At 35.7% G+C, this 13,445-nt stretch overlaps 1 protein-coding gene across 1 annotated transcript in view; it reads left to right on the forward strand.

Moving 5' to 3' along the window:
- LOC146157619 (myosin-binding protein C, fast-type-like) overlaps positions 1-5,241 on the forward strand; it is a 56,141-nt gene extending 50,900 nt beyond the window's left edge. The window contains exons 24-27 of the mRNA XM_083388278.1: positions 2,671-2,822; positions 3,352-3,561; positions 4,263-4,385; positions 5,004-5,241. Coding sequence (XP_083244404.1) covers positions 2,671-2,822; positions 3,352-3,561; positions 4,263-4,385; positions 5,004-5,014 — 496 coding nt within the window. The 3' untranslated portion in view covers positions 5,015-5,241. The remainder of the gene's footprint in view (positions 1-2,670; positions 2,823-3,351; positions 3,562-4,262; positions 4,386-5,003) is intronic.
- Positions 5,242-13,445: the final 8,204 nt, after the last annotated feature.

Below are 13,445 nucleotides of genomic sequence, written 5' to 3' on the forward strand. Positions count from 1 at the left end.
GATTGTCGGTAAATCAATAATAAAAAATCAGCAACCATCATCAGTATAAAATAAACAGAAAAAATATACATTTTTTTAACCATTGACCATTTTATTTAAATGGCTACTAACATCATTGCATTGTTGAATTGGTAAGACGGTTTAAATATTAAAAAAAATCTTAACCACCGTTGGTGTTGCCACTTATGGTGCAAAAATTGACAAGTTCCATTTTTAAACGAATAAGCTGTCCCAAATCAGAAAACTTTGACCTACGTTGGCTTGATGAAGCACAGTTTTGCGAAAGCTTTTCAAGATTTTAATACAATTTGTCGTAAAACAGTGACACCTGCTTTTCAGGCTTCTTATGAAATAATTATCGTTGATGATAGTTACCCTCAACAACCAATATGTTATAACTTATACCATATTTTTTGATCGATTTATAATGAGATAGCGTGTTTAAAGAATTTCCAAGAAATCTTGAACTTATGTTCCAACAACTTTCAGGAATTTTTGAATTAAATTTGCCGGGCTATTAAAAAACGGTGTCGCCCACCTGTCAATCAAACTTATGGACAATATTTTTGCTCAAGGGCAAAACAGTCCTATGCACGCAATGTGGCTCCCGCCGTGCCTTTACCGGCTATTTATGTCACACAAAAACTATTTCGAGCTAAACGCGAGAATTTGATCCCAACTTTGCGAGAAAAATTCGTGATAACAGTTGGATTTGTCTGTGTAGAAACGCGAGTATGTTCGTTCGACTGATACGATGTGATGTGGTATGAAATCTGCGGCTTTAGAGTTATCTGAACCCCGCATCGCATATGATGCAGCCCCACGTATTTCCGTATCTGTCAGTTTTTGCGTCTTGATTACAGCAATTTTACGCTGCAGGAATTCCCCATTTGGTTCCAGCTTATAACGTAACACCTAAAAATATGCCGAAGAGACCGATGCAAAATGCAGGGAATGTGGTGGCGAATGATTGATAAGATTGCCGATTTTTGGACCTTTCACATTCCATTTCAGTTGACACATTTCTATATTAATTTCTGATTTCAATATTGAAAAATAGGATCTGTATACTTTATTGCACAATATTTGATAACTGATGATTTCAGTCAGCCCTTGTTTAGGCTATCATTTTTTTATAATTATTATCATTATCATTTATCTTAATTCTGTGAGCAATTTCTATCTACAGTATAATGTATATACTCATATATGTTAAACTGCCAACTAGTATATTTCAAAAAATAACTGCCAACCCTGCCTACTTAAAAAAACTTATTACATTTTGCAAATCTCGCAGCAACAAAAAAATTAGTTTATCCAAACTGAATGCAAACTGCAGCAAAAAATGTATGCAATCTGCAGCATTGGCCTTGATAAAATAGTCAAGTCCCTGTAAGTCCCGCCCCCAAAACGCCCCCTTCGTATTTATTTCATCTATAATGGAGAACAGATTTTTATACCATACCAAATCACGCAATTGGGCCAAGACACTTCCGAGTTTGGCCAGAGTCTCGTTAGATTGTCGGCAATAAATACGCCACATTCTCCCAGGGGCTGGCCAGGATTTTCGTTTAAGGGGCATGAAAAATGTCAGAGTTTACGTCATAAAAAAAAAATACGTCATAAAGTTATACCTCATAAAATCGAATTATAAAAACACTTGTCGTTCTAGATCGATTTTCTGCTCAAATATACAACTGTTAGATCTGATGAGCGAAAAAAAGAGCGTTTATTTAGTTCAACTCGTTAAAACTTTATACATTTTATTCATTTATTTTTCCTTATTTCGGAAAACGTGGCGCATTAGGAACGGTAAAATCTTTCGCAAATTGCCCGATATGATGCCATTTTTAGTTTAATTTGTCACAAATTGCACTTTGTAGAGCTTGTCAGTTGACACGAAGCCTCTGTACAAAAAATATATACTTAAAACTGAAGCAAAAATCATACTAGACAATAATTAAAAAAAAATAGAAAGTCAAATAATTTAAAATAAAACAACTAAAAGTCTGTAAAAGTTGCCACAAAAAGTCAGGGGGTAGGGTAAAAAAAAGGCGGGGGGTAGGGTGGTTGGCTCCCCTCCCCTTTGCTGTACTCCCAGGGCTCCGTTATGTGGCAACTTGTTGTAGCTCATTTGTCAAAAACGTCTCTTTCCGATCTTTGCCGCGATCGCCGAATAGCGTCCCGCTGCACATCTATTGTTACGTAACAACAGACGCCGCTGCAGCGCGAAGTAATGAAAACCTGCATCCGCCTTAATATGCGTGAAATCGCGCTTTGGTAAAAATTCGTGTTCCTTCGACTCTGAATGTTCGCGGAGAACATTCCGTGTTGTTCGTTCTTGAAAGTTTCAACGTGAAAATGGTTCGCGATAAAATTGTGGTTTGGTTGATTTGTGGAAAGTAAATTTTTTTCAATCTGATAATTTGTTAGGAAAAAGTAGTTCGCTATTTATAGACATTTACAAAACGAGAGCAATATATTTCACTTATATTCGTTCCACTTATTTACTGTTGTCCAAAGTGTGAAAGTGCGACACACACTGTACTGCATGGTCATATTTGAAAAATAACGGTTTTTTTATACATACTTAACCCTAACAAAACTAAAACCTTTTACAACATGCACTTCTACCCACTATGATCTAACACTCATTTTCTTCGATCCAAGGTACGTGGTGTACGACAAGTTACGTCACAAGCAATGCCAGGTTAGCGATCTCGTTCTCGGGAACAACTACTACTTCAGGGTGAAGGCTTTCAACGAGGTTGGAGTTGGAGAATCCAATGCTACCAAGGACAGCGCAAACATCCCGAAAGAAAGTGGGTTTGTTACGTCATACCGGGATTGTGAGAAACAAACCCTGCGAGTTTTGAATCAAAATAAATTTTCATGAGTTAAGGAATATTATACCTTTGCTCACAGGCGATTTCTTATAGTCGATATGATTTATACAAATGCGTGAGACACAAAATACTCGTATTAGATGTAAACCAGTTATTTCCCAAAGTCATAAATATCCCCAAAACAACTATATTCTACAATTTTTAGGTTGCAGTTTCTTATGGTCAATCAGTCAGACTTTAATCAAGAATAATTTTAAATTTACACTTGCTGCGTATAATAACTGGTTTAATTCTCTGAAATTTTATGAAATTTAAATTTATTTGATTGTAATTCAAGCATGTCTTGTATCTTTTTGTCAACACGTTAAATGTAGTGAACTTTGAAAAAATTCTACGAGAAATTAGATCTTTTGTGAACATTTAAATTTCTGGAGTTGTGAGTTAATGTAAGGCTGTAGTTTTTGTGGTGGCATTGTTTCGTATCTACTTATGTTTATCTCTACAGAAACGATCTACAAGAAACCGGACTACCCTGCCATGGACTTCAGGACTAAACCTGAGTTCACTCAAACCCTGAACAGTCGTCGTATCGTGGAGAATTACAACGGAACACTGAGTTGTGCGCTCAAGTGCAATCCAAGACCCAAGATCCGCTGGTACAAGAACAAAGTCGAGATCATTGACAACCCGAAGTACAAGATGACACAAGCTATGGGTAAGCGGGGTTCTCTTGGTAAACTTAATTTTTTTAACTATTTAAATTAATTAAAAAAATATTGTTTTTTTTTTTTATAAATTGATTTAAAAAAAACATTTTAAAAAGCTTTAGAAAATTCTGCACGTGTTAGTCTGCATTTAGACTAAAATTGCGGAAAAACAAGAGAACGCATTTTGGTCCTTAAGTGTAAGAACTTATTTTGTTTGGCGTATAAGTAAGCCGTGAACTGTGGTAGCCCTCATTGAATGGGTTGGGTATAATTGGGCAAATACTTATTTGTATATTACAGTAAAATTCGAGGGGTATTTAATCGTAATAAGAATTTATTGAATTGATTTTGAACAAACAATTGTGGCGCAATCAATGCAAGCTGGAGTTGTTTCGCTTTAAAAGCTTTGTTAAACATGTTTGTTCATTATATATATATGTATATAGCGGGGTCACACGTTTAGCAACTATTTGGCATATATAGCATCGTAACGCCGACAGTTACCATATACAATACAATGAAAGACACACACAAACATATGTGTTTAATAACATCTGTGATCTAGCCCCTCGGAAGTACATATACAATACACGTCGCATAGCAAAGACGGTTCAATTTTAATCAGCCTTTGGCAATAATGTAAATTATATATTCCCATATATAGCTGTAATTGTATGAAAACCGTCACCAATTATATTTTTTTCCAAAGGAATCGTTCAGCTTGAGATCCGTAGAGCGAGAGCTGCTGACGCGGGAATGTATTGCGTCACCGCCACCAACGAACTTGGAGAAGCAACTTGCAACGCTGAAGTCACAGTCAAGGAATTCAAATGTACGTTTTACTTGGTTTCAGTTAAATTAAATATACACAAATATACGTGTTTTAATGTTAAACAACTGCGATCTAGCCCCTCTGAAGTCGTTATTGACCAACGATAACGGATTTCGTATTATATAGTTGGTTTTAGTTTGGTTTAAAGTTAAACTAAATAAAGTTTGAAAAACATCTTTTTGAACGGATAAGAACCAAAAGAAAATGTTATGAAACAATTTGTATTCGTGTCCGGTATTCAAGACTTAATATAAACAAAGGCATTTTTTGTCGAATTACGAGTCCTTAGATCGCAAATTTAAAAGGGAGATGCACACGATATTAGGGTTAAGCCTTAGGCATTTTTGGCCCCTTATACGATTTTACGCAAGATTAATCTTTTTGAAATGGTAAATAGTTTCTAGAACTCAATGTCATGTTTTACCTTAAGGCTCGCTGATTGATTTTTACAAGGTTACCCATCTTCTTTTGGTACAATGACAGTTACATAAAATGCATTAGAGCGTTTAGTTTTCCATCCAGCCAGAGAAGTGTAACAATTAACCTTCTTAAAGGCGCTACATTTCTCAAAACTTTTTGTTTCGTTACTTAACTTTTATATTTCTCTTCTTTCTTCAGCCCAAGGATGATTGTTTCGCCTTCTTCTCTACATTTCTCTCTTCTACAAACCCTTTTTTCTCCTGCTTCTCTTGTTGTCTTCAATGCGATGAATGTAAATAAACCCAACTATATTATATGCCAATGATAAATTTTGTTTCCAAATCAATCTACTTTTCAGTGACAATATTTTATTGGAACAAATTCATCTTGAATATTTAGTTTTTATCTTTTTCAAACCACAAAGAAACTAATTGTATTAGTTAATTTAGAAGCTAAAACTCGTTTTTTAATCAATTAAAAAAATGGTATTTCTAAAATGAAAAGTTAAAGCGTCATCCGGTTTCATACATTTCACGGCATCTACTTTTGACATTGTACTTTTAATTTAACAGCGGTGGATGGTTTTTCGTTTTGTGTCCGATGTGAAATAAAACTGTATCTCAGAAATCTCAATTGCTTTAACCGAATAAAGGATCAGATGGAAGGGTGATGACAGGTTTTCATATTGTGCGCGGTTTAACAGGCTTTTGTCACAAACCACATCAAAAAGGGAACAAATGGTAAAATGAAATGTAAATTTTATTATCAAATGCTATTTTGGGTGTTTGTAGAATGAAACCGTAAAATTCAATTTGCCAGTTTAGTAAATTTTCTGTAATACAAATGCCTTACATATTATTCGAAATTACCATGAATACCGGGAAACTTTTATTTTCGCTTGTGCCAGGTGACGCATTGCGCCATTGGGATAAAACTCCAAATATCAAAATGAACTGAGACATACCAGTAGCATACTTGGGATTTCGCAATTCATTGTTAAATTTACGCAGTTAAATAGGCAAAATTACATTTTGGGGGTGTCGTGTCCCACTGGATCCGCCCCTTGATGCTTTTTCACAAACTTGAAAATAGCGAATCGTAAGCATGTTCTAATTGTAGCTCTAATTTGACAATATAAAGTTTAAACAAAACTTGCCATATATTCAGGGTTGGTTGGGTCTCTTAAATATAATTAGCAAACACTTGATTGTGGTTTATGAACTAAAGCAACCGATCCCCTTTTTAGTGGAAAACGTGCTGTGCATTTGTTAGCTTTTAAAAGGAATTATCTAATTAAGCAAACCTGACAGAAACCAAGTTGTTTTTGTTACGCACCAATGCCTTTGCGGTAATGCTTTAAATTACCTCGATAAATATACATATATAACTGCAGCTAATTTTCTCTAGCTTACCGTATTAAAGTTCAAATAAAGGCCTGATTCTAGTCAGCTCTTCAGCACTAAGCCGTAAATTTAGAGTAATTTTCCGTGCTTCGCAGATATGGCGTAAGGTTACAGTTAATTAGCCGCAGAGCAGGAATCAGAATTCCCGCAAACTCATCCTTCAGTTGCGTACCATTCATTCACTAAATACTTACTTTACGAGCTATTACGCAATAAACTCGGGCAGACCTAGCCTTGAATATAATACTGTATTTTATTTAATTCTTAACAAATTAGTCGAAAGTGATCTTTAAAATAAACGTGCAAATTACATCAAATTTCGAAATAGAAAATGGATAAAGAGATACTCGACACGTCCAAATTCATACCCATACTTCTATATGGCCTTTGGTATTCTTACTACATTAAATCCCGTTATTCAAACAATCCTGAACAATCCGCAAATCATATTACTGGTGAAGGTAGCCTTAATGTTACTTCATATGTTACCAATATTCAGCCCCCGTCGTTTAATTGGAAAGTTCTCCAAATTTGATCTATATGCTTCTGTATGGAATATACCAATTTTTGGCGTTGCAAACTTAGTAACGCCAATACGAGGAAGATTTTTTAAAGTTTGTTATACTACCTACTTCAGTATCGATTTTAATAAATCTCGTACTTCCAAAAATGTCCCACTTTTTTGTCTTCAGTATTTCTGTAGCTTAATAATATCTGAACCCTGATGTTTGCGGGTGCAACCAAATTGATGTTTCATGCGAAAGTTCAAAAATGTGTTTTACTTCATTGTGGGCTTTAATATTTCTCCCAAATCTAAGAATATAGCAATTTTCTTCCTTAGTGTTTCTCCAGCTTAGCAATATCCGAACCTTGATGTGTTGTTAGTGGGCGGGTGGAGCCAAAAGCCTCAAAGCCGCAAGAACACTTTTAAACTCGCCCGTGTTTACATTTCAAGGGAAGGTCTCAGGCCAAAACCAGCTGGGCCGTTCGGGGCAAACCTTGTTTACAGTGAGTAGATATCAAAGCAGACCCGGCGATCTTTTGTGCCACTTATTTGCCTTCCCGGTGGCTTCAAGTGATCGCTCGACCAGCTACTGTGCTGTTTGTTCGCCAAGACAGGCGGAAAACTGGCGAATTCCACCTGGATTGATGCTTTTTTTCGAGTGGGACCACCGCTGGGATAAACCGTGTAACTTGAAACACGTAAGCAAGCATTTTCGTCAATTCTTGGCCATTTTTGACGCCGCTCTTTTTTAGCATTGCTGCTGTTTTCCTTAAACATTGAGTTATGGTCAACTCTAATCCGATTACTTCGGGAAAAGGGTTTAATGATTAAGTTGATGTCGTCGAAAAATGATGTGATTTGATCCGATGATTGTCGGTAAGAATGTAAATGTGTCTAATGTATAAGGTTTATACCAACCTGAAAAATTTAAGCTGCCTTAAAGCGTAAAGATTAAGCGAACCTATACCAGGCTGTTTATAATTATTTGGGTTTCCAGCTGTGCTTTATTGGTTTATCCTATAATAGATTGCCATTTAGTCACTTCAAAGGTGTAGTTGCCTTAACGATAGCTATACTTTAAAAGCGAATAGACTGTATCATAGCACAACTATTCTTGTGAGTTATACATTTTTAATGTGATTTGTAAAAACTCTGGGTACGCTTTGCGAAGTTTAACACAATCTACGCCGTTTTACTTGGGTTATGTAACGAATACCGCGTTTGTAAAAAAATGCATTAAATTTGCGAAACTTTTACTACAATTAAAACAGAATTATCGGGTTATTTCCCCTGTACTTTGTTCCATGTTTGTGTTATAGGGTTAAAGTTACCCGATTTTGGACTATTTCCAATTTTGCCGGATTTCGACCTAGAAGTTGGATTAGCAAAAACAACAAACAATCGCCCGTACATATAGCTGTACAACGAGTTCCCTATAATGTACGGGTAGGATTTCAAGCGCTTGCAGCACAGTAATCGGGTTTAATTAAACCTTTTTAATTCAAAAATAGTACACTGTGGGAAACTATAAGTATTTTAAATGCTCCCAAGAGTATGAAGTATAAGATTATATTTCAAATATAAATCAAGATTTTTCATCTAAATGGATACATCTAAAATCTAAATTGAGGATTTTTAAGGTTTTGAGGTTACAGTTTATTTTAGAAGCTTTTTATGGTATTTTTTCATAGAAAAAAAACTTTTTCCGCTGAACTTATTCTTTTTTGTATTTTATTTTACATTTTACGTCGCGTAGATCTCAGTCTAAACCTAAACAATTTCTAAAACGGGGCCCATAGTATCAAAAGACTTAAGTTAAAGTATAAGACTTAAGTTAATCATAATATCGAAGCAAATATAGGAGTATGGTAACATTTTGACCGTTTTCGAATATCTCTCGTTTTAAACGTTTCGAACATTTATTTCCAACTTCTTTAGTTAAACGTATTGCAGGATTTAAAACTTTCAAAGTTATTTATGGGCTCTGATATTCCTACAATACGTTAAACGGATTTTAATTAAGATTTTCTCTTTTTGTTGTTTTTAGCGGAACTTTAGTAAGTAACTTCGTAATACCTTTTACGTTATACGTTGTTCAAAACAGAACCTAAATAATCTCAAATTGGTGACCATCGTATCAAAAGACTTAACAGCCTAAATTTTGATTGACAGCCGCTAATACGCTCAGCCCACAGCCCCCTAGCATTGAAACCCAACCCTGGCGCGCAAGCAGACTGCCCTGAGCGCTGTTGTGCTCGCTCGAGTGTCATGGGAATCTTAGCGAGGCGTCCTTTTCGTTTGCAACCGAATATCACGATTAGGCGACCCCTGCTTACTGAAGCACCACCACCGCCACCAACACTGTACGCTCTTGTGTAACCTATTGTTGCTGAAAATCCAGTTTGTGTGACTTTTATGTGGGTTACAACATAAAGCCCTAAAAACGATACGAAATAAAGCCCCTATAAAGGAGCTTGTGAACTAAAACCTATAAATTAAATAGCAAAGATGTTTTTTCTTCTTTCCCATATTTGGGTCACGTGTTACCTACTTGTGTATGGGCTCTGAAATTCCCACTACGTTAAACGGATTTTAATTAAGATTTTGAGTTTGAAATGCTCTTTTTGCTGTTGTTTTTAAAGAAACGCTTAACTAGCTTTAGTAACTTCGTAATTCTTTACGTTTAGTACTGTAACAGAATCGAAAATAGCTCAAAATGTGGACCATCTTACTGAAAGCTGCTGTATTCTGTGTGCAACCTGTTGTTGCTTGAAAATGTTTGTATGTGCGATAAAAAATAAAGCCCCTATAAACGATACGGAATAAAGCCCCTATAAAGGAGCTAGTGAACTAAGCCTTATTAAATAGCAAAGATGGTTTTAGTTAGTTCCTTGCCCTTATTGTAGTCACATGAAAGCATTATTAGTCGAGGTTCCCACCAAAGGCTTTGTATGTACTTTTGTCTCAATCTTTTGTCTCAAAACTCACATTTGTGTCACTTGACGTATGTATATTATTTTTTTTAATGTTAAACTTATTTCGACAATATCTTGATAAAACTTAAGTTTCGCAACACTACCTTAAGTTTTTAAACTTGTTTTCAGTGAGGTGATCCTAAAACCCTAATTTTAACCCAAGTCATTTGCCACGATGAGTCCAAAGACTTAGTCAAATCAAATCACAGTGATTTAAAGATGTCAAGAAGTTATTTCAACACTGTCCACCCCTCCCGAAAGTTAACATTACCATTTCCAATTACTTTTACAACTTATGGCTTGGTCTTTTCCTTCGGCATTTCGACTTCCAGTTTGCCTGGAACCGTTCAAGAAGGAGTCTAGCTTTTGCCACTTGATCTCACCCAGCTGAAAGTGATTATGTTTTGATAACAGGGAACCAGCCTGCCTCTGTTCGCCTACTCTGAAACCCGCCTTCGCTGTAATGCGTTAAACGACAGCGCTTATATCGTTAAATGGTTCGTGAAATTTAACTACGCCCCCCGCAATGGCTCGTGGCCTTTTGACACCGCTGTAGCATCTGTGTGGCTTCGCTCTTAAGTTTCGTCTGGTTTTATAGAGTTCGGCTTCTCTGAGTAGTAAATTTTAAGTCTTGGAAGGTTTAAAAAATTGCGAACCAATATATTAATATCGCTTGTAAAGCTCAGTGTCAAAATTTATTAAATCTGTTGCTTATATAAAGCCTTAAACCTTCTTGTGTGTTCCCCGTAAACTTGTCCAGATAATCAATGTTTATGGGATACATAGCATTAAATATGTGTTTGTTAACTCATATTTCTTTGTTTCGTTTGAGCAGTGTTTTCTTTTGTGTAACTCTTTACTGTTCTTTACTGTTACTGGTACATTTTTTGGGATTTTTTTCTCTCTTTTTCATTAAAACGTTTAGACAATAATGTTTAACATCATAGCTACATGTGTCCGTTAGAGCTCTGCTACATTTTAAGGGCTTCCTAATTCTCTTTTCCCGTTTGAATCGCGTTATAAGCGTGGTTGGTCAGACTCCGGTATTTCCGCAAGCTCTTCAACATTAAACTCTCGTGCAGGAAATGGTAGCAGGCTTTCAAGCCGCTTCTAGGCTCCTTGAGAGCTGGGCGAAAGCACTTGTAGAGCCGTGGGTGGCGACTGGTTGTGTATTTTTGGGTCACTCGACCTGTGACGAGTATTTGATGTAGCACTGGACAACTTTGATCGTTTCTTGCGTATGGAACATCAAGACACTTATTGGACGATATTTTTGTCCACGTTTTGCACTTTCTAAAAGTAAATATTCGCCTTACATTAAATAAGGCATATAAGTGGCTGTAAAACTTTCTCGAACTATCTTTTAAAGTGTACAAATAGCATTTCATTAAAAATGTTTTTACAAAAATTAGATTTAGGATAAAAACGTAAACCTTAGTTATCAAAAAAAATCGTTTTGAATTTTAAAAGAAGTATATTTCGCACTCAAACAAATTTGGACCATCAAATAAGACACGTACAACCATCAATCCTTGAGCCATTATTCCTTCAATCTACCTATTCAGTTTTTACGATGATCTATCATGCTTTGGAGGCGAATTTTGCCATTAAACATTTATATTCCCGGCAACATAAAACTCGCTGTCAGCAATCACCTGTCGCATCTGTCACAATACAAATAAAAGAGGGTTAGATGAGATAATTACTTAGACTGCCAATCCACTTTTTTGTGTAACCACTCCGTTTTATAGTTACTTTTACCCTTTTCAATAACTTTTATAGATATGCATGAGAAAACGCATAATTTGTTTAAATTTATTTACCCCAAAAAGCAATACAGTCTTTCACATTTCAACGTGCGCTAATCCACAAATATTGTTCCAATTTTCCTTATGTATGTGGTAGACAAACGACAGGCAGGGTCAATGTTTTATTTCAAAACCAACGTTTATGGAAGAAGACTTATACTTTTTGTAAATAAAATGAATTCAAGGCAACAACTGCGGACTTCGATATATGGTCAAATGAGGTTCTGTTTTGTATTCTACGATTTGCCGCAGCTTTGTAGTTTGCTTAAAACACCGTTTATTTCAGAATCAGCGTTAAGTTAAGGGTTTTAAATGGGTACGACTCAAGCTCTATGTAAAAACTGAATTCAAAGCGATGGCTGTAAATTTCCCTATGGTCAAAAGAAGTTCTGTTATTTCCGCGATTTGCCGAAACCTTAGTTTGCTTAAAAGACCGGACTTTGATATTCTTTGTACGTCTCGCTACAACCTCCAGCCATTGTGCTCCAAAGCTGTGTTGTTTTGTACAATTTGCCGAAAAGTAAGTTTGCTTAAAACAAAGATTTAAAAGACGAGAGAGTGCCCTCTTGGTGAACTTGGCGTCGCTTGGACAAAACAACTTGCTCCTTCTCGACGTACAAGTGTCGTTTCTCGACCTACGCTAAGAACAACTCTTCCAAAGTCCTCGGGCGCAGTAAGCTGGTAATTGTGCACTTGAATTTGTTCTTCAAGGAGTCGATAGCTTCACGTACGATTCAACCACTTCACTTGTAATTCGTGACGAACTTTAAGGCCATAAGACTTCAAATTACTTTTCCATGAGGACAAGTCAATTGCAGCACACCCTCCAACTCAATGTGCGTTCAACTGAGCAAATACAACTGACGACATTTGTGTGGTCGTTTTACCGAGTTTATTCACGTTCGTTTATTGAATTTTAAGTTTTCACATTGCTGACATTGTGTAACATCTTGTGATGTGCTTTGCGTTGGTTTGTGTAACTTACCAACTGATTGATTTAACGAAACTTAATTAAGTTGAGGAATAAAGCGTTGTCCGACGTCAAAATTGGATTGTTTTATAGTATTGCAACAAAATACTGTTTTCTGAGCTGAGATATCTTGAAGCTTTTTTACACAAAAACATATACCGGCGTTAGCTAAAAACACACTTATTACTATAACTCATCAAAGTTAAATACCAGGAAAATGTACATATTTCTTTCTTGTAAACGTTTTACTGGGAATAAAAAAAATAGTAATAAACATTTTTTTTGTTTCTTTTTATTCTCTCAGTTTTCTTTCTGCATGAAACTTCGTATGTTTAACTATCAACGAACTTAAAGCACGTCAAATTACCTGATCAACAGATGTATTCTTATTCTTATAAAGTTTATTTTTAACGTGCCACATTCTATCAAATTTAAAATAATTACTATGATAATTCATCTTTTACTATTCTTAATACTATAAGGTGCAGTTTTAATGTGATCTACTTCACCAAATTCGGTAATTACTCTGACTCATCAGTGTCAATTAACGGTGCATTTAGATCTTGTGACTTTCTCAACAAGGCTTTCTATCGTTAAAAATCATTGTCATTACTGGAAGTTTCCAATGCCTCGGGATTACTTGATTTTCTCTTGTCAATCTTTTTGTCGTTTTTTTCCAAATCAAGTGCCTTATGACGCCATTGCTGTAAAAAAGTAACCAGTTTGGCCTGACAATTAAAACTCAAACTTTAACTTGGCTTATGGCGTTTTATAGCTGAGCAATTAACCAATGGGTGATCAATCAGTCAATTTCAAGTCGCTTAAGAGGTATAGGCTTAATTTTATGGGAGAATCGTCCACTTTAAGTTCGCTTTTTTGACTCTATCGCTAACTAGAACTCGGCAAAACTGCTATATCACTGGCACTGGCTGAAAGATTGCTTCTGTTCAAAATCGAAAAAAGGTTTCTAGACTTTTTT

Source organism: Ascidiella aspersa, chromosome 4 (assembly GCF_963924565.1).
Source record: "Ascidiella aspersa chromosome 4, kaAscAspe10.2, whole genome shotgun sequence".
Classification (NCBI taxonomy): domain Eukaryota; kingdom Metazoa; phylum Chordata; class Ascidiacea; order Phlebobranchia; family Ascidiidae; genus Ascidiella; species Ascidiella aspersa.